The sequence below is a fragment of the Gorilla gorilla genome, chromosome 20, assembly GCF_029281585.2.
Source record: "Gorilla gorilla gorilla isolate KB3781 chromosome 20, NHGRI_mGorGor1-v2.1_pri, whole genome shotgun sequence".
In the NCBI taxonomy this organism is placed as follows: Eukaryota; Metazoa; Chordata; class Mammalia; order Primates; family Hominidae; genus Gorilla; species Gorilla gorilla.
The window spans coordinates 23,158,573-23,180,338 of NC_073244.2; the positions used below are offsets into that span (position 1 = coordinate 23,158,573).

The window sequence follows — 21,766 nt, forward strand, 5'->3', positions numbered from 1 at the left end:
AAGTAATCCTCCCACCTCAACCTCCCGAGTAGTTGGGACTACAGGCACACACCACCACACCCAGCTAATTTTTTATTATTGTCGTTGTTGTAGAGATGAGGGTCTCACTATGTTGCCCAGGCTGGTCTTGAACTCCTGGCCTTGAGCGATCCTCCCACCTTGGCCTCCCCAGTAGCTGGGACTACAGGAGCATGCCACTGTGCTTGGCAGCACCTGAAACTTCTTTTTTTTTTTTTTTTTGTGAGATGGAGTGTAGTGTGGCTCTGTTGTCCAGGCTGGAGTGCAGTGGCGTAGTCTCTGCTCACTGCAACCTCTGCCACCCAGGTTTAAGTGATCCTCCTGCCTCAGCCTCCCAAGTTGCTGGGATTACAGGCACCTGCCACCATGCCTGGCTAATTTTTGTTTTTAGTAGAGATGGGGTCTCACCATATTGGCCAGGCTGATCTCAAATTCCTGACCTCAGGTGATTTGCCCACCTCGGCCTCCCAAAGTGCTGGGATTACAGGCACGAGCCACCATGCCTGACCAAGCATCTGAAACTTCTATCCCTGAAAATATAGTAACATATTATTATTATTATTATTTTTGAGATGGAGGCTTGCTCTGTCACCCAGGCTGGAGTGCAGTGGCGTGATCTCAGCTCACTGCAAGCTCCGCCTCCTGGGTTCAGGCCATTCTCCTGCCTCAGCCTCCCAAGTAGCTGGGACTACAGGCACCTGCAATCACTCCCGGCTAATTTTTTGTATTTTTAGTAGAGATGGGGTTTCACCGTGTTAGCCAGGATGATCTCGATCTCCTGACCTCGTGATCCACCCGTTGGGATTACAGGTGTGAGCCACTGCGCCCGGCAACATTATTAAATATAGTAACATTATTATTAAATATAGTAGCTTTATTATTTCTGTCGGTAGAGCAGTGATTCTCAAGGTGGGGCAGTGAGGGAGGGGTTGACTCTGTTCCCTAGGGGACACTCAGCAATGACAGAAAACATTTGTGGTTGTCGTGATTGGAGCATGTGCGTGCTACCTGCATCTTGTGGATGGAGGCCAGGGATGCTGCTCAACACCTTACATTGCACAGGACAGGTTCCCCAACAAAGAATAGTCTGGTCTCAAATGTCGGCAATGTTGAGGTCAGGAAAGCCTGGTCTAGACAGATTACCTTAACACTCACTGGAACCTTGACCTTGGAGGCCGAACTGGGATTGACTCCCAACTCTACCATTTGTTGAGTGAAACTGGCAGGAGTGATTTGTTTTTGTTTTTGAGATGGAGTCTTGCTCTGTTGCCCAGGCTGGAGTGCAGTGGTGCGATCTCAGCTCACTGCAACCTCCACCTGCTGGGTTCAAATTCTTGTGCCTCAGCCTCCCACGTAGCTGGGATTACAGGCGTGCATCACCATGCCCAGATAATTTTTGTATTTTTAGTAGAGATGGGGGGTCTCACCATGTTGTCCAGGCTGGTCTCGAACTCCTGACCTCAGGTGATCCACCTGCCTTGGCCTCCTAAAGCGCTGGGATTACAGGCATGAGTGACCATTCCTGGCATTGGAGGTTTTTTGTTTGTTGATTTGTGGGGGTTTTTTTGTTTTTGTTTTTTTGAGACGAAGTCTTGCTGTGTTGCCCAGGCTAGAGTGCAGTGGTGCAATCTCGGCTCACTGCAAGCTCCACCTCCCGGGTTCACACCATTCTCCTGCCTCAGCCTCCCGAGTAGCTGGGACTACAGGTGCCCGCCACCACACCCGGCTAATTTTTTTTTTTTTTTTGTATTTTTAGTACAGATGGAGTTTCACCGTGTTAGCCAGGATGGTCTTGATCTCCTGACCTTGTGATCCGCCCGCCTTGGCCTCCCAAAGTGCTGGGATTACTGGTGTGAGCCACCATGCCGAGTGATTTGTGGGTTTTTGAGACAAAGTCTTGCTCTGTCGCCCAGGCTGGAGTGGAGTGGCAGGATCTTGGCTCTTTGCAACCACCGACTCCCAGGTTCAAACAATTCTTGTGCCTCCAAGTAGCTGGGATTACAGGCGTGCGTCACCACGCCCAGCTAATTTTTGTATTTTTAGTAGAGATAGGGGTCTCACCATATTGGCCAGTCTGGTCTTGAATGCCTGACCTCAGGTGATCCGCCTGCCTCGGCCTCCCAAAGTGCTGGGATTACAGGCATGAGCCACCGTGCCCGGTCTTGGAGTTCTAATGGTAATTAATCATGGCTAACATCTCACGGGCCCTTCCTGTGATGTAGGCGTGGTGTTAGTCTCACTCTCTATATAAATGCTTTTCATTGTCTCACCAACACAGGAAGTTAGTGAGAAAATTCAAGTGCAGAGTAGTGAAGCGTCACAGGCAAGGGACTTCACCTTTCTGCATCTTGTTTTCTTCGTCTGTGAAACAGGATCATAATGTCCGTCTCTTGGGGTAATAATGTGGACTGCTAATGCCAAATGCCAACCAACTGCACCTCCTAGACTGTCAGCAAATGGCATCTTTTACGAGGAGCCGTATCAGCCCGGCACGCAATAGTTAACCACCAAGTCTGGGCTGAATGCCCGGCTAAGCTGGTGCCCTAGTGCAAACAATTTCTTTCATTATCCCAGTTGCTGGGAGAATTGGGCAAGGAGAGACCCATAAAATACCTAAGACAAAAGTTACTAGGATAGCCAGGGGCTTGTCTTCCGGGTGGCGCCGAGGCCAGGAAACTGTCCTCTCTAACCTATTTCCCCAGAGGAATCTAAATTGGTCGTTCAACTACCAGCAAAGGCTAAAGAGAGGCTGGAGCCCCCAGGACAGCCAGAACACTGACACTGCAAAGGGCCTCTGTCCTTACTGGGGAAGCCCAGTCTTGCTCAGCTGTCTTCTTCAGCAACAAACAGAAGTCCAGAAACAGAAACAGGTGTGGAGGAAGCTGTTGTGACGATAATTTACTGAGCACCTACTATGTGCCAGGCACGCCAGCCTTACCGGACAAGATCCTTGGGCTCACGGAATTCACTTTCTTGTGGGACAGACAAACAATAACACGTAGAAACATATCAGCTGGTGGTGAGTACCGTGCAGAAAATTAAAATAAGGCGATGGCATTGGGAGTGACTTAAGGGGTCACTAGGCAATGGGATGGTCAGAGACAGCCTCTCAGGAGGAGGTAGCATTGAAGCTAAAATGTGAACAACATGAACAGGTGCAGCATAGAGCATTAAAGTACAGGACGTGCAAAGGCCCTGAGGTTGAAATAAGCTAAATGCATTAGACTAGGGGTTCTCGAGTAAGGGGAATTCTGCCCCCTAGGGGACATTGCAATGTCTAGGGAGACTTTTTTTTTTGAGACGGAGTCTCGCTCTGTCACTAGGCTGGAGTGCAGTGGTGCAATCTCAGTCACTGCAAGTTCTGCCTCCCAGATTCACACCATTCTCCTGCCTCAGCCTGCTGAGTAGCTGGGACTACAGGTACCCGCCACATGCCCGGCTAATTTTTTGTATTTTTAGTAGAGACGGGGTTTCACCATGTTAGCCAGGATGGTCTCGATCTCCTGACCTCGTGATCCGCCCTCCTCGGCTTCCCAAAGTGCTGGGATTACAGGCGTGAGCCACCGTGCCCGGCCGAGACTTTTTCTTTTTGAGATGGAGCCTTGCTCTGTTGCCCGGGCTGGAACGCAGTGGCACGATCTCGGCTCACTGCAACCTCTGCTTCCCGGGTTCAAGTGATTCTCCTGCCTCAGGCTTCCGAGTAGCTGGGATTACAGGTACATGCCACCATGCTAGCTAATTTTTGTATTTTTAGTAGAGATGGGGTTTCGCCATGTTGGCCAGGCTGGTCTCGAACTCCTGGCCTCAAGCAATCTGCCTGTTTTGGCCTCTCAAAGTGCTGGGATTAGAGGCATGAGCCACCGCACCCAGCCTAGGGATACTTTTTAATTGTGACGACTTTGGTGGTGGTGGTGGAGGTGTGCTGTTGAAATCTAGTGGGTGGGGGCCGGAAATGCTTTGCAACATCCTAAAATGCATGGGACAATTGCCACCACAGAGGACGATCTGGCCTCAAATGTTTGTCATACTGAGATGGAGGAAGTCTGGGAGACAGACTAGGAAAAAGCCTAGAGGTGAAAGGCAAGGTCAAAGACTCTGATCCTCCTATGATCATCAGGAGGCAGTAACCGAGGGAGCGTGGCCAGGCGCTGAAGTGAATTCGGGTCCAAGGAGCCTGCTGGGACCCAGGAAAACGAGAGAAGGAACAGAAATTGTGGTGGAGGCAAATTCAAGATCAGAAGATTGGGGAGGAGGTGCTTAGAGAGGTCTGGAGAGATGCTGGGACCCAGAACTGGGGCCTCAGTGAGATCAGCAGGCTGCAGCTAAACTGTGGTATCCGGGTGAGTTGTGGGAAGGTGGCTGGGGGGCCGGGCTGGGTTTATGGGGGCGGGGTCCCTGGAGGAGAGGGGGTCTGACCAGCACTCGCTCCCTGACTCTGCCCTTCTAGCTGGTGAGAAAGTTCTCACTCTAAGTTGCAGTTTTCTCATCTGTCGAATGGTGACGCTCAACTCTATTTACTGGGCTTTTACTGCTGAGAAAATAATTAACTCTGGCTGCCCGTGGTGGCTCATGCCTCTAATCCCAGCGCTTTGGGAGGCTGAGGCAGGAGGATGGCTTGAGGCCAAGAGTTCAAGAACAGCCTGAGCAACATAGTGAGACTCCCGTCCCTACAAAAAATAAAAAACTTAAGGCTAGCATGGTGGCACATGCCTATAGTTCCAGCTACTTGAGAGGCCGAGGCAGGAGGATGGTTTGAGTCCAGGAGTTCAAGGCTGCAGTGAGCTATGATCATGTCACTGCACTCTAATCTGGGCAATGGAGTGAGACCCTGCCTCTTAAAGAAAAAGAAAAAAAAAACAACTAAAAAACTAGCTAGGCATGGTGGTGTGTGCCTGTTAGTCCCAGCTACTCAGGAGGCTGAGGTAGGAGGATCACTTGAGGACAGGAAATGGAGGCTGCAGTGAGCCACAATAGTACCACTGCACTCCAGCCTGGGCGACAGAGCAAGACTTGACTCTTTTTTTTTGAGACGGTCTTGCTCTGTCACCCAGGATGGAGTGCAATGGTGCGATCTCAGCTCACTGCAATGTCTGTTTCCTGGGTTCAAACAATTCTCTTGCCTCAGCCTCCCTGAGTAGCTGGGATTACAGGCATGAGACATCACGCCCGGCTAATTTTGTATTTTTAGTAGAGGCGGGGTTTCTCCATGTTGGCCAGGCTGGTTTCAAACTCCTGACCTCAGGCGATCCGCCCACCTTGGCCTCCCAAAGTGCTGGGATTATAGATGTGAGCCACTGTGCCTGGCTGACCCTCACTCTTAAAAAAGAATTAACTCAGCAGCCCTGAGTTGTCCATACCCCACACATTAAAGCTATAGCTCTTGACCTGCTCCTGGGAAGTGACCTCTAAGCCCTCGGAATGGGATAAGGGTGTCTTTGTTTACCTGGAGAGCCTTGGCTCACACTAGATACTAACAACATGACTTAGAGAGGGAGCTTTAAGTCACGTGATATTGGTTGACCTCTGGAGGGGCTGGGGATTAAGGTCAGCTATGCAGGTGGTCAATCATGTCTACGTGACCAACTCCCAATAAAAACCCAGGACACCAAGGCTCAGGAGAGCTTTCCTAGTTGGTGGCAAACTGTTCATGTTGTCACGCATCACTGCTGGCAGATTTAAGTGCTGGCCATACAACTTCACTGGGAGGGGACGACTGAAATCTCACACCTGGTCTCTTCTGGACCCTGCCCTGGATACCTCTTCCCGTGGCTGATCTTATTTTATTTTTTGAGGCAGAGTCTCTCTCTGTTGCCCAGGTGGCTCACTGCAGCCTCAACCTCCTGCGCTCAAGTGATTCTCCCGTTTCAGCCTCCCAAGTAGCTAGGACCACAGACACGAATCACCATGTCCAGCTGATTTTTTTGCTGTTGTTGAGGTAGGGTCTCGCTCTGTTGCCCAGGCTGTGGTACAGTGTTGCGATCTTGGCTCACTGCAACTTCTGCCTCCCAGGCTCAAGTGATCCTCTCACCTCAGCCTTGTGAATAGCTGGGACTATAGGTGTGCACCACCACATCTGGCTAATTTTTAAATTTTTTGTAGAAATGGGGTTTCACCATGTTGCCCAGGCTGGTCTTGAACCCTTGGACTCCCAAAGTGCTGGGATTACAGGCGTGAGCCACCATGTCTGGCCCTGGATAATTTTTTTATTTTGTAGAGACACTGTCTCCCTGTGTTGCCCAGGCTGGTCTTGAACTCCTGGGCTCAAGCAATCCCCACCTCAGCCTCTCAAAGTGCCGAGATTACAGGCATGAGTCACTGTGCCTGGCCCCTTGGCTGATTTTAATTTATATCCATTCATCATAACCTATGAGTACCTATTTTACAGCTTTTTCTGTTTTGTTTTGTTTTGAGATGGACTGTCCCTCTGTTGCCAAGGCTGGGTGTGGTGTGATCTCAGCTCACTGCAACCTCCACCTCCTTGGTTCAAGCGATTCTCATGTCTGAGCCCCCCATGTAGCTGGGATTACAGACGTGCACCGTCATGCCTGGCTAATTTTTGTATTTTTAGTAGAGACGGGGTTTCATCATGTTGGCTGCGCTGGTCTCCGACTCCTAACCTCAAGTGATCGGCCCGCCTTGGCCTCCTAAAGTCCTGGGATTACAGGCGTGAGCCATTTCACCTGGGCTATGACACCATTTTTAAATTCTCTGAGTCCTAAGGAATCATGGAGCTTGAGGGTGCTCTTGGGGAATCCCTCAATGGCAGAGTCTGTCCCGGGTGGACAAGGCAGGGAAGGGAAGTCAAGGCAGAGAGGATAGTAAGAGGAAAGACACAAAGGTTTGAAAATACAGTTGACCCAGTAGAATCAATATCACTGTTTTGTTGAGAGCTCACTAATGCTGGGCATTTTATAGACCTATCTCCCAACCGCCTTGTTGATGTTTTGTTCAAGGTGGATATTTTCGGCATTAATTTTGATCTGCTAACACATTGCGCTACCTCATATATTGCTGCAGAGGCAAGCGCCCTGAATGGCTCTTATTTTCATTTCACAGACCATGCGGCTGATGCCCTGGGAGGGAGGCCACTTGCTTAAGTCCTCCAGGAGGGCGATGGAGGAGCCAGCATTCAAACCAGGCTCATGGATGCCAAGGTATACGCATGTTCTCTCTGCCTCCAGCGGTGGTTTGCTACTGTTGTGAAGAGGTTGGGCAGGATTCAGGTCGCCAGGGCATTTTCAATAATGTCAGATCATGGCTGGGCGTGGGGACTCACACCTGTAATATCAGCACTTTGGGAGGCTCAGGTGGGAGGATCGCTTGTTGGCAGGAGCCTGCCAAGTTCCAGCCTTGAACTCGACCCAGTGAGACCCCATTTCTACAAAAAAAATATTTTTTTTTGAGACTAAGTTTCGCTCCTATTGCCCAGGCTGGAGTGTAATGGTGCCATCTTGGCTCATGCAACTTTGCCTCCCAGGTTCGAGTAATTCTCCTGCCTCAGCCTCCCAAGTAGCTGGGACTACAGGCATGTGACACCATACCCAGCTAATTTTTTGTATTTTTAGTAGAGATGGAGTTTCACCATGTTGGCCAGGCTGGTCTGGAACTCCTGACGACCTCAGGTGATCCACCCACCTCGGCCTCCCAAAGTGCTGGGATTACAGGCGTGAGCCACTATGCCTAGCCAAAAATTTTTATTTTATTTATTTATTTATTTTTTGAGACGGGGTCTCACTCTGTCGCCCAGGCTGGAGTGCAGTGGTATGATCTTGGCTCACTGCAACCTCTCTGCCTACCAGGTTCAAGCAATTCCCATGCCTCAGCCTCTCGAATAGCTGGGACTACAGGCGTGCACCACCATGGCCAGCTAATTTTTGTATTTTTAGTAGAAGCAAGGTTGGCCAGGCTGATCCTAGACTCCTAGGCTCAAATGATTCACCTGTCTTGGACTCCCAAAGTGCTGGGATTATAGGCATGATCCACTGGGCCCAGACTCTACACAAATTTTTTTTTTTTTAATTAACCAGACATGATTGTGCACACCTGTAGTCCCAGCTACTTGGGAGGCTGAGATGGGAGGATCACTTGAGCCCAGGAGATCGAGGCTACAGTGAGCTATGATCACACCACTGCACTCCAGCCTGGGTGGCAGAGCAAGACTCCGTATCACCTAACAACAAACCTCCTGCAGGCAAAGATAACTAGTTAGAGTTTGTTTATTTATTTAATTTTATTGTTCATTTATTTATTTATTTATTTTTGAGATGGAGTCTCCCTCTGTCACTCAGGCTGGAATGCAGTGTCATGATTTTGGCTCACTTCAACCTCCGCCTCCCAGGTTCAAGCGATGCTCCCGCCTCAGCCTCCCGAGTAGCTGGGACTACAGGGGCTCACGACCATGCCTGGCTTATTTCTGTATTTTTAGTAGAGATGGGGTTTCACCATGTTGGCCAGGCTGGTCTTGAACTCATGACCTCAAGTGATCCATCTACCTTGGCCTCCCAAAGTGGTGGGATTACAGGCACGTGATTGTAGCTCACAGCAGCCTTAAACTCTTGGGCTCATGCAATCCTCCCATCTCAGCCTCCCAAGTAGCTGGGACAACAGGCAGGCACCACCATGCCATAGCTACATTGGTTTTTTTGTTTTTTTTTTGTTTTGTTTTTTTTTAGACAGAGTTTCATTCTTGTCGCCCAGGCTGGAGTGCAGTGGCACGATCTTGGCTCACTGCAACCTCTGCCTCCCAGGTTCAAGTGATTCTCCTGCCTCAGCCTCCGGAGTAGCTAGGATTACAGGCATGCACCACCAAACCCGGCTAATTTTGTATTTTTAGAAAAGACAGGGTTTCTCCATGTTGGTCAGGCTGGTCTCGAACTCTTGACCTCAGGTGATCTGCCCACCTCGGCCTCCCAAAGTGCTGGGATTACAGGCATGAGCCACAGCTCCTGGCCCATGGCTCTATTTTTAAAAAACTTTTTTTTTGCAGAGATGAGGGCTCACTGTGTTGCCCTGGCTGGTCTTGAACTGCTGGCTCAAGAGGTCCTCCTGCCCTGGCCTCTTGAATAGCTGGGATTACTGGAACAAGCCATTGTGCTCAGCTACTAGAATTGATTTAAAACTGTTTTCTTTCTTTTTTTCTTTTTTCTTTTGAGATGGTGTCTTGCTGTGTCACCAGGCTGGAGTGCAGTGGTGTGATCTCAGTTCACTGCAACCTCCACCTCCTGAGTTCAAGCGATTCTCCTGCCTCAGCCTCCCAAGTAGCTGGGATTACAGGCCTGCGCCACCACACCTGGCTAATTTTTGTATTTTTCATAGAAACAGGGTTTCACCATGTTGGCCAGGCTGGTTTGAACTCCTAACCTCAAGTGATCCACCCACCTCGGCCTCCCAAAGTGCTGGGATTATAGGTATGAGCCACTGCACCTGGCCTAAAACTGGTTTCTCAGTTTTTCAACACTGCTGACAGCTGGGGACGGATCATTCTTTGTGGGGGCTTCCTGGGCATTGTTAGATGTTGAGCAGCATCCCTGGTCTCCACCCACGTGATGCCAGTAGCATCCTCCAGTTGTGGCAACTGGAAAGGTCTCCAGACATTGCAAGTGTCCTTGGGGGCTGAATGGTCCCCAAGTGAGAACTGCTGGTTGAAATAGTATGTGCGGTGCCTTGACGTGGAAGGACTTTGCCTCGTGGGAGGGGGTGGGAAGGGCAGAATGGGGTGGGACTTTCGTCAAGCGTTTGTCTTTCTTGTCTGGGCTGTGGGGCTGGGCATGGCTCCCAGCCTCTCCTCTGCACACCTGGGCTCAGTCTCAACTTACACGGGTAGGCCCCAGGGGACCCAGGTGTTCGAGAGGTTGGCTGGTCCCCAGGCCCCAATGCCCAGCACTGGGAAACCGTAGTTGCTATGGTGACTACTGCGCTCTGAGGACGAGGAGCTGGGAAGAGGACTCCCGTGCCTAGAGGAGCCAACATCCAGAGGTCTTGGCGGGGAGGCCACTGTCTAATATCCCTCCATGAGTGCTTGCAGACCAAGGAAAGCAGTGGAGAGGAGCTCGTTCAGCTCCCCAGAGGCACTGGAGGTGGTGGGGGCTGCAGGTCACTGGGGGAGCCTTGGAAGGTGAAACTGGCTCCCCGTTCGTGATGGCCCTGCCCGGCTGGGCTACCAGGAAGGCTGCCTGGCTGCTGGCGTGAGGTCTCTGAGCCCCACACCCTTTCCAGGGGAAGGGTCATCTTGGTGGGTGGGCAGCAATGAGCGTGGGCCCCCTCAGCCCGAGTACCCGCCGGCGGCTTCTTTAGGGTGAAGCCGGCCCCCTCCTAGCACCTCCACCCAGTGGTGTGACCATCTTCATCAGTTCCACAGTCTCAGGTAAGGTGCAGGGTATGGATGGGGGCTCAGAGGCAGGTGGGCACGCTCAGGCGGTGTCAGGGCAATGGGCACAGCTCATGGAGTCCTTTAAGAGACCTAGACGTGAACCAAGTACTGTGTTTCACGCCTGTAATCGCAGCACTTTGGGAGGCTGAGGCGGGTGGATCACTTGAGGTCAAGAGTTGAAGACCAACCTGGGCAACATGGCGAAACCCTGTCTCTACTAAAAATACAAAAAATTAGCTGGGCATAGTGGTGGGTGCCTGTAATCCCAGCTACTCAAGAGGCTGAGGCAGGAGAATCCCTTGAACCTGGGAGGCAGAGGTTGCAGTGAGCCAAGATCGCGCCATAGCACTCCAGCCTGAGCAACAGAGCAAGACTCTGTCTCAAAAAACAAAAAATAAACCAAAAACTCAAAAAGGAGATATTAGATAATAGCATGCAGCTACACAGCACTGCCTAACTCCACATTCAGTGAAGTCAGTTGGCAACTTGATATTAACCAGGGTGGAGCATTTAAACCACGGAAATTGGCAGAAAATACAAATCGGATTTAAAAAAATTTGTTTTGGAGAACAGAGTATTATGGAACATTTGCTGGGTCACTGCTCTTTTTTTTTTTTTCTGAGATGGGGTCTCACTCTGTCGCCCAGGCTGGAGTGCAGTGGTGCAATCTGGACTCACTATTACCTCTGTCTCCCAGGTTCAAGGGATTCTCCTGCCTCAGCCTCCCGAGCAGCTGAGATTACAGCCACCTGCCACCATGTCTGACTAATTTTTGTAGTTTTAGTAGAGATGGGGTTTCACCATGCTGACCAGGCTGGTGTCAAACTCCTGACCTCAGGTCATCCACCCCACTCAGCCTCCCACCAAGTGCTGGGATTACAGGCGTGAGCCACCGTGCCTGGCCACACCACTCCATGTATATGTGCTCTCATAGAAATTACATCCTGGTTTGGGGAATGGACACATAAATTAAGTAATTGCAGGCCGGGTGCAGTGGCTCACACCTGTAATCCCAGCACTTTGGGAGGCCGAGGCGGGCGAATCACGAGGTCAGGAGATTGAGACCATCCTGGCTAACACAGTGAAACCCCGTCTCTACTAAAAATACAAAAAATTAGCTAGGCGTGGTGGCGGGCGCCTGTAGCCCCAGCTGCTCGGGAGGCTGAGGCAAGAGAACGGCGTGAACCCAGGAGGCGGAGCTTGCAGCGAGCCGAGATCGTGCCACTGCACTCCAGCCTGGGCAACAGAGCATGACTCCATCTCAAAAAAAAAAAAAATAATTAAGTAATTGCAGCTTGTGGGCCAGGTGCGGTGGTTCACACCTGCAATCCCAGCACATTGGGAGGCCGAGGTGGGAGAATTGGGAAACCTCTATGATGTGAATGCAGCTCAGGTAGTGACTCATGTGGGAGCCTCCTGGACCCTCTGTTTCCTCCTCGAGAAGCCAGACTGAGAACCCAACTTGATAGAGTTGCTGTGAGTGGCATATGATGTTACAACTAATATTTATGACCAATGTACTGTGTGTCAGGCTTAAAAACTGCCAGAACCTTGCCATAGCTGCATGGCCCTGTGTGACTGGACCCTGCTCACCTCCCCAACCTTATCTCATGTGGTCACCCCCTTGTCTACCTGTCGTTATCCACACCAGAATCCATAGATCCGGGAACCCACAAGGCCCTGGGGCCCATATCAGGACTGTCACTCTCACGGTTCCCTCTTCTCCTTCTTATTCTGATCCTTTGGATCTCAGTGCAAACACCCCGTCTTCAGGGAGCCCTTCTCTGCCCCTCGATGTAAAGTAGATTTGTCCCTCTGAGGTGGGCAGATTGCTTGAGTTCAGGAGTTCAAGACCAGCCTGAGCAACATGGCGAGGCCCCATCTTTACAAAAAGTAAAAAAAAAAAAAAAAAATAGGCTGTGTGCAGTGACTCACACCTGTAATCCCAGCACTTTAGGGGGCTGAGGCACCTGAGGTCAGGAGTTTGAGACCAGCGTGGCCAACATGGTGAAACCCCGTCTCTACTAAAAATACAAAAATTAGCCCAGTGTGGTGGTGTGCGCCTGTAATCCCAGCTACTCAGGAGGCTGAGGCAGGAGAATCCCTTGAATCTGGGAGGCGGAGGTTGCAGTGAGCCGAGATTGTGCCACTGCATTCAAGCCTGGGCAACAGAGCGAGGCTCTGTCTCAAAAAAAAAAAAAAAAAAGAGAAAAGAAAAGAAAGAGAGAGAGAAGGAAGGAAGGAAGGAAGGAAAGAAGGAAAAGAAAGAAAGATTTGTCCCTGTTATTCTCTAGCCCAGCCCGCCCATGTGTTTTCAACAGCACTCTTCACAAACTGCAAGTACTTTTTAAAACTATTTATGGGCCGGGCGCAGTGGCTCACGCCTGTGATCCCAGCACTTTGGGAGGCCGAGGTGGGCAGATCACAAGGTCAGGAGATCGAAACCATCCTGGCCAACATGATGAAACCCCATCTCCACTAAAACACAAAAAATTAGCCAGGTGTGGTGGTGCACGCCTGTAATCCCAGCTACTTGGGAGGCTGAGGCAGGGGAATTGCTTGAACCCAGGAGGCAGAGGTTGCAGTGAGCTGAGATCACGCCACTGCACTCCAGCCTGGTGACAGAGCAAGACTTCGTCTCAAAAAACAAACAAAAAAACAAAAAAAAAAACCCAAAATATATTTATGTATTTATTTATTGTGCCCCTTGGTTAAGCATAAGGGGTACAATGGCAAACAAGATATAATCCACTGGTCACGGTGGCTCACTCCTGTAATCCCAGTGCTTTGAGAGGCCAAAGCAATTGGATTGCTTGAGCCTAGGAGTCTGAGACCAGCCTAGAAAACATAGTGAGACTCCTTCTCTACAAAAAATTTAAAAAAATGTATATGGCTGTGGTGGTGCCCTCCTGTAATCCCAGCTACTCAGGAGGCTGAGGTGGGAGGATTGACTGATGTTAGGAGTTTGAGGTTACAGTGAGCTGTGATTGCACTACTGCACTCCAGCCTGGGTGATGGAGTGAGACCTGTCCCTTAAAAAAAATTTTTTTTTTAAATATATACAGGGCTGGGTACGGTGGCTCATGTCTGTAATCCCAACACTTTGGGAGGCTGAGGCGGGAAGATGGCTTGAGTCCAGGAGTTCAAGACCAGCCTAGGAAACATAAGGAGACTCCACAAAATAAATAAAATAACTGCCTATTGTGATTTTTTTTATTTTTCTTTCTTTCTTTTTTTTTTTGAGATGGTGGCGGCAGATGAGGCTTTAGCCGCAGGCCAGGTGCAGTGGCTCATGCCTGTAATCCCAACACTTTGGGAGGCAGAGGAGAGAGGATCTCTTGAGGCCAGGAACTCGAGACCAGCCTGGGCAACATAGCAAGATCCCATTCTCCACAAAAAAGGGGAAAAAAGACAAAAGTAAATCAATAAAATAAAAGCAGAGCTATGAGGCTGGGAAGAGTTCTGAGTCCTTTCCACTAATACCCTCCATGCCCTTCCTTGCAGATATGGACGCAGAGAGGGAAGCCCTGCAGAGCACTGCCTACCCTGAAGTGCAGACCTTCTGCCAGAAGCATGGCTTGATGTTTGAGGTAACTGGAAGTCACTCCGGGCTCCATGCTTTTTTTTTTTTTTTTTGGACACGTAGTTCTTGCTCTGTCGCCAGGCTGGAGTGCAGTGGCACGATCTCGGCTCATTGCAACCTCTGCCTCCCGGGTTCAAGCAATTCTCCTGCCTCAGCCTCCTGAGTAGCTGGGACTACAGGCGTGCGCCACGACGCCCAGCTAATTTTTGTATTTTTAGTAGAGACGGGGTTTCACCATGTTGGCCAGGATGGTCTTGATCTCTTGACCTTGTGATCTGCCTGCCTCGGCCTCCCAAAGTGCTGGGATTACAGGAGTGAGCCACTGAGCCCGGCCCCATGCTTTTTTTTTTTTTGAGACGGAGTCTCGCTCTGCCACCCAGGCTGGAGTGCAATGGTGCAATCTCAGCTCACTGCAACCTCAGCCTCCAGGGTTCAAGTGATTCTCCCGCCTCAGCCTCCTGAGTGGCTGGGATTACAGGTGCCCGCCACCACGCCCCGCTATCCATACTCTTTTAATGCTTTACTGTAGAGTTTTAAAATTCACAATGACTTTTAAACAAAGGTCCCACATGTTCTTTTTGCACCGAGCCCCGTAGATTCTGTAGTTGGTCCTGGAGATCTGGCCCTGGAGATAAAAATCCTTGGGACTACAAAAAGGCAGGTGGGACTGGGCGTGGTGGCTGACGCCTGTAATCCCAGCACTTTGGGAGGCCAAGGCGGGCAGATCGCTTGAGGTCAGAAACTCGAGACTAGCCTAAGCAACATGATGAAACTCTGTCTCTACTAAAAATATAAAAATTAGCCGGGCGTGGTGGCTCATGCCTGTAGTCCCAGCTACTCAGGAGGCAGAGGCAGGAGAATCGCCAGAACTTGGGAAGCAGAGATTGCAGTGAGCTGAGATCAAGCCACTGTACTCCAGCCTGGGTGACAGAGTGAGACTCCGTCTCAAAAAAAAAAAAAGGCAGGTGGAGGGGTTACAGCCATGTGCACCGTGCTTGGTTAGCATGGCAGGTGGTGTAGAAAAGTGAGTAGGAGTGAATGCTTTTGAACACAGATTCATCGCTGTGTCCCTTGCAGTGCGACCTTGGACATGTCATTTAACTGTCTGTTGTTGTTGCTGCTGTTTTTGTCTTGCCTTCAGAGCTTCCTGGCCCTCTTCGTACTGGGCTTCAGGAGGAGTATAAGAGGGCTTTGCGATTTGGGGGATGGGCATGGAGGTTGGACATGCCTTTTTCTAGAACGCTGATGGTGTACCTGTTTGGCACAGTCCCAAAACAGTAGGAGCCCCTAATGGTGTCTCCTTGTACCAATCCCTGGCTAGGGAATTTTTTTTTTTTTTTTCAGATGAGGTCCAGTGGATGACAGAGCAAGACTTCATCTCAAAAAAAAAAAAAAAAAAAAGAAAGAAAAAGTGCCATGGTGTGATCTCACAGCTCACTGCAACCTTGACCTTCTGGGCTCAAGGGATCCTCCTGTCTCAGCCTCCTGAGGAGCTGAAACTACAGACATGCAGCGCTATCCCTGGCTAACCGGGGATGTTTCTGCCTGCACATTTCCCTGTGGAAACTGATGAACATCTTTGGAGTCTCAGCTTAACTTGAGGCTGCCTCCTTGCTACTTATGAGAATGATTCATTGCACCAAAGTCCCATTTGGTTAAAAGATGAGGCTGGGCACAGTGGCTAACACCTGTATTCCCAGTGCTTTGGGAGGCCAAGGCAGGAGGATTGCTGGAGGCCAGGAGTTTGATACCAGTCTGGGTAATATAACAAGATCCTGTCTCTATAAAATTAAAAAAATGAGCTGGGTGTGGTGACGCTTACCTGTAGTCCCAGCTACTGGGGAGGCTGAGGTGGGAGGATCACTTGAACCCAGGAGTTTGAGGCTGCAGTGAGCTGTGATGGAGCCACTGCATTCTAGCCTGAGTGCCAGATTGGGATGCTGTCTTTAAAAAAAAAAAATCTGGGCCGGGCGAAGTGGCTCATGCCTGTAATCCCAGCACTTTGGGAGGCCAAGGCGGGTAGATCACCTGAGGCCAGGAGTTCGAGACCAGCCTGGCCAACATGGTGAAACCCCCTCTCTACTAAAAATACAAAAATTACCCGGATGTGGTGACACGCACCTGTAATCCCAGCTACTCGGGAGGCTGGGGCAGGACAATTGCTTGAACCTGGGAGGTGGTGGTTGCAGTGAGCCGAGATAATGCCACTGCACTCCAGCCTAGGCAACAGAATGAGATTCTGTCTCAAAAAAAAAAAAAAATCAAGTGGATCTTTGGGTAAAAAAGAAAAGAAAAGGAAAAAGATGCATGATCGTTATGGTTTGTATATTTATTACTAAGAAAGAAGCAGTGCTGGAAATTCCACTCTGCCCACCATTGATCATGAGACATAGTTCAATGTCAAAGGCAGTATGGAAGCATCAGCACTGAGAGCTGATGAAATGGTCAAGCTTTTCTGTTTAATGCCCATGCCGGTGCTCTGACGCGGATGCTGTCTCAACATCCTCCACATGCACATCGGGAGACGGCGGTCCCTCCAGAGGCACAAGCTCCTTCCAGAGGCTGGCTCCTGACCCCTTTTCCTTTCCTGCTCCTCTAACTCATTGTTCCTCCCCCTTTCTTCCTCCAGTCACATTGAGTACTGCTGGCCTCTCACCGCTTGTCTTAAGAATCTATGTGTCTTTCTCTCAGTGCTGAAGAATTCAGGGAGGCAGGGACTGTTCCGAGTTGTCTTTGTCTCCCTGTCACCCCAGCCTTCCGCAGGGTCAGCTTTGCCTACTTGAACTGAGCTGCTCTGCCCAGCCTCCCCATGGCGAGCAGGCACAAATGAACCGCAAGCGTGCGGTTGCCAAGGAGACCTTGGTACGTCCAGTGCTGGCCAAACTAAACACCCTCCTTTGCAAGGAAAGCTTTGTGAACAAGTGTGGACACGTCCTTGCTTTCAAAGCAACAGTTTGAAAATGGCCAAGTTCCTTTTTTAAAAAAGCTTTTCTGGCAGGGCGAGGTGGCTCACGCCTGTAATCCCAGCACTCTGGGAGGCCGAGACAGGCAGATCACGAGGTCAGGAGACTGAGACCATCCTGGCTAACACGGTGAAACCCCATCTCTACTAAAAAATGCAAAAAATTAGCCGGGCATGGTGGCAGGCACCTGTAGTCCCAGCTACTCCGGAGGCTGAGGCAGGAGAATGGCATGAACCCGGCAGGCGGAGCTTGCAGTGAGCCAGGATTGCGCCACTGCACTCCAGCCTGGGTGACAGAGCAAGACTCCATCTCAAAAATAAAAAAATAAAAAAAAGATTTTCTTTCTTTTTTTTTTTTTTTTTTCTTTTTTCTTTTTCTGTATTTCTTGCAACAGGGCGTCGCTCTGTCACCCAGGCTGGAGTGCAGGGGTGCAATCACAGCTCACTGCAGCTTTCTGGGCTCAGGTGATCCTCCTGTCTCAGCCTCTCAAGTATCTGAGACTACAGGCACACACCACTACACCTGGCTATTTATTTATTTATTTATTTATTGTAGACACAATGTCTCCCTATATTGTTCAGGCTAGTCTCAAACTCCCAGCCTCAAGAGATCCTCCTCCCTCAGCCTCCCATAGTGCTGGGATTATAGGGGTAAGCCACTTTGCCCTGCCTCTGTTCTAATTTTTTAATTTTAATTAACTTACTTTTTTATTTCTTAATTTTTATTTTTTTAGAGATGAGGTCTTGCTACATTGCCCAGCCTGGTCTTGAACTCCTGGGCTCAAGCAATCCTCATGCTTCAGCCTCCAGAGTAGCTGGGATTATAGGCACATGCCACCATGCCCGACTAAATGTTTATAAATAAACTTCTGAATTTGGAATTTAGGCTGACAGGAAACGCATGGACAGTACAGAGTTCCCATACACCCCACACTCTGTGTCTCCTAATGTTTTACCTAACCACAGCACAACCAACTATGTTGTTACAACTATGAAATGAACTTTGAGGATAGGTGCAGTAGCTCACGCCTGTAATCCTAACATTTTGGGAGGCTGAGGCAGACAGATCACTTGAGATCCGGAGTTTGAGACCAGCCTGGCCAACATAGCAAAACTTTATCTCTAATAAAGATACAAAAAAATTAGCCAGGCGTGGTGGTGCACGCCTGTAATCCCAGCTACTCAGGAGGCTGAGGCGGGAGAATTGCTTGAACTCGGGAGGCGGAAGTTGTGGTGAGCTGAGAGTGCACCACTAAGCTCCAGCCTGGGTGACAGAGCAAGACTCTGTCCCCCCGACCAAAAAAAAAAAAAAGAAAGAAAGAAAGAAAGAAATCAGTCTGGGGGCAGTGGCTCACGCCTGTAATCCCAGCATTTTGGGAAGCCGAGGTGGGTGGATCACCTGAGGTCAAGAGTTCGAGACCAGCCTGGCCAATATGGTGAAACCTTATCTCTACTAAAAATACAAAAAATTAGCTAGGCATGGTGGTGTGCACCTGTAGTTCCAGCTACTCAGGAGACTGAGGCATAAGAATCGCTTGAACCCAGTAGGCAAAATTTACAATGAGCCAAGATCATGCCACTGGAAGGAAGGAAGGAACGAAGGAAGGAAGGAAGGAGGGAAGGAAGGAAGGAAGGAAGGAAGGAAGGAAGGAAGGAAGGAAGGAAGGATTTTCCAGTGAGACAAAATTGCGCCACTGCACTCTAGCCTGGGTGACATAGCAAGACTCCATCTCAAAAAAAAAAAAAAAAAAGATAAATCAACATTGGTACATGACTGTTAACCTCCTGACTTTATTCAAATGTTGCCAGCTCTTCTATCTAAGTCTTTTCTGGTGAAGAACCCCATCCAGGGTACCCCATTGCATTTCGTTGTCTTATTGCCCTAGTCTCCTTTGGTCTGTGTCAATTTCTCAGTCACCTTATTTCTCATGACCTTGGCAGTCTTTTTCTTTCCTTCTTTCCTTCTTTCCTTCTTTCCTTCCTTCTTTCCTTCCTTCTTTCCTTCCTTCCTTCCTTCCTTCCTTCCTTCCTTCCTTCCTTCCTTCCTTCCTTCCTTCCTTCCTTCCTTCCTTCCTTCCTTCCTTCCTCTCTCTCTCTCTCTTTCTTTTGACAGAGCCTGGATCTGTTGTCCAGGCTGGCGTGCAGTAGTACAATAAGAGCTCACTGCAACCTCTGCCTTGTGGGCTCAATTGATCCTCCTACCTCAGCCTCCCGAGTAGCTGGGACTACAGGTGCCCGCCACCATGCTTGGCTTTGACTGGCAAGGCATCTTGAAGAATGCCCTTCCCTCCAGTCTGGGTCTGTCTGTTATTTTTCTCATGATTATACTGAGGTTATGAATTTGGTTCAAGTTCTTTTAATCCAGACATCCCCCTACAGGAAGAGGCTGTCAAAAATTTTTGAAAGAAACTTTCTGCTTTGTCAAAAGGGATTGAAAAAACAAATCACCTGTCATGCCACCTCTCTGACAAACTTGTGTTTCTATTTCCCAGGTCGTTGATCTGAGGTGGGGTATTCAGAACATTGAAGCCACTGACCACTTGACCACAGAACTCTGCTTGGAGGAGGTTGACCGGTGTTGGAAAACATCCATAGGGCCAGCTTTTGTTGTGAGTGTCTCGGGAGGAATGGGTTAGCTCTTACTCCTCCAGGATATGCCCCCTGCTTTCTAGACAAACTGATCAGTGGAGGGAAGTAGGTACCGTTTCTGCTTTCATACCTTATCCCTATTGCCTGCCTGTGGCAGACATTACTAATCAATCACAGAACTCTTTCTGCAGAGCTGAATGGGATCCAGACATTAGCAGTCAAATGGAAGCAGCAGGTGGCTTGGAGAGTAGAATGTTGAAGCCAGAAGGAATCTTGGAATTTGATCTGGACTTTCTTCCACCTTCCCCACCCCCTCCACTTTATGTCTATAGAACTTTGGGATCCTGGAAAGCCATGGAAAAGGTGGAAACCCACAGGGTCTTGGGATTTTTTTTTTCCTCCATGTGCCCACTGGTTTCAGGTTGTGGGGACTTCTCCCCTCTCTCTTCCAATTGCACCCCTTCTATCAAAAAATCAATCTCCAGTCCACAACTAATGGTTTTGGCTATTAAAATTGAATGATATTCCTGAGTCTTTTTTCTTTTTCTTTTTTGAGACAGAGTCTCAAAAAAGCCCAGGCTAGAGTGCAGTGGCAAGATCATGGCTCACTACAGCCTTGAACTCCTGGGCTGGTGATCTTCCTACCTTGTTCTCCCAAGTAGCTGGGACTACAGGTGTGTGCCGCCACAGTTGGCTAGTATTTTTTTGGAAAGATGGGGTCTCACTATGTTGCCCAGGCTGGTCTCGAACTCCCAGGCACAAGTGATCCTCCCACCTTGGCCTCCCAAAGTTCTGGGATTACAGGCATAAGCCAATGCACCTGGTCTAGTTTTAAGTTTTTTTTTTTTTTTTGAGATGGGTCTTGCTATGTTGCCCAGGCTGGCCTGAGTCCTAATTTATTACATCGAGTTCCAGATACATCCAAGAACGATCACATTTTCCTTAGAAATTCTAGAGCAGGGGGCCAGGCGTGGTGGCTCACACCTGTAATCCCAGCACTTTGGGAGGCCAAGGTGGGTGGATCATGAAGTCAGGAGTTTGAGACCAGCCTGGCCAACATAGTGAAGTCCCATATCTACTAAAAAATTAGCTGGGCATGGTGGCACGTGCCTGTAATCCCAGCTACTTGGGAGGTTGAGGCAGGAGAATTGCTTGAACCTGGGAGGCAGAGGTTGCAGTGAGCCGAGATCATGCCACTGTACTCCAGCCTGGGCGACAGAGCAAGCCTCCATCTCGAAAAAAAAAAAAAAAAAAAGAAAAGAAAAGAAATTCTAGAGCAGAGGCCAACAAGCTATAGCCCGAAAGGCAAGTGTGGCCTGCTGCCTGTCTTCGTAAGTAAAGCTTTATTGGCACACAGCCATGTCCACTTGTTTACACATTGTTTAGCCCTGCTTTCAAGCTATAATGGCAGAGTTTAGTTGTTCTGACAGAGACCATCTGGCCTGTAAAGCCAAAAATATTGACTGTCTGACTTTTTCCAGGAGAAATGTGCTGATCCCTGTCCTGGACAGTAAAGAGGGAAAAAGTAAAGAAAAGTACCATGGCCAGGTACGGTGGCTCACTCCTGTAATCTCTGCATTTTGGGAGGCTGAGGCAGGTGGACAATTTGAGGTCAGTAGTTTGAGAGCAGCCTGGGCAACATGGTGAAACCCCATCTCTACTAAAAATACACAAATTAGCCAGACGTGGTGGCACACGCCTGTAATCCCAGCTACTTGGGAAGCTGAGGCAGGATAATCATTTGAAACTGGGAGGCAGAGGTTGGAGTGAGCCGAGATTGTGCCACTGCATTCCAGACTGGGCAACAGACAGAGACTCTGTCAAAAAAAAAAAAAAAAAAAAGGAGAAGGTGAGGGCCGGAGAGATATTCTATTTTCTGAGATCTGCTTCTGAGACCTAAAGTGTCCCAACGTTATAACGAAAGACTGTAACAAGGGCTTTGGGAATTATGAGCCAGGAATAATGGGCAAAACATATATATATAATATATAATATATATAATAATATATAATATATATAATAATATATAATATATATAATAATATATAATATATATAATAATATATAATATATATAATAATATATAATATATATAATAATATATAATATATATAATAATATATAATATATATAATAATATATAATATATATAATAATATATGTATAATATATAATATATACATTATATATATAAATATATATATATATATTTCACTCCTTTTTTTTTTGAGACAAGGTCTTGCTA

At 48.8% G+C, this 21,766-nt stretch overlaps 1 protein-coding gene across 12 annotated transcripts in view; it reads left to right on the forward strand.

The window, feature by feature from the left end:
- Positions 1-2,590: 2,590 nt before the first annotated feature.
- NWD1 (NACHT and WD repeat domain containing 1) overlaps positions 2,591-21,766 on the forward strand; it is a 97,929-nt gene continuing 78,753 nt past the window's right edge. For 3 of the 12 annotated variants that reach the window (XM_063701085.1, XM_055372067.2, XM_063701087.1), the window contains exons 1-5: positions 2,628-3,037; positions 4,136-4,358; positions 7,075-7,172; positions 13,892-13,977; positions 19,425-19,541. In XM_063701085.1, coding sequence (XP_063557155.1) covers positions 13,894-13,977; positions 19,425-19,541 — 201 coding nt within the window. In that variant the 5' untranslated portion in view covers positions 2,628-3,037; positions 4,136-4,358; positions 7,075-7,172; positions 13,892-13,893. Of the gene's footprint in view, positions 3,038-3,342; positions 3,439-3,606; positions 4,359-7,074; positions 7,173-13,891; positions 13,978-19,424; positions 19,542-21,008; positions 21,070-21,091; positions 21,133-21,766 lie in introns of those variants that run through there. The other 9 variants (XM_055372063.2, XM_055372069.2, XM_055372064.2 and 6 more) reach the window with 8 other exon arrangements.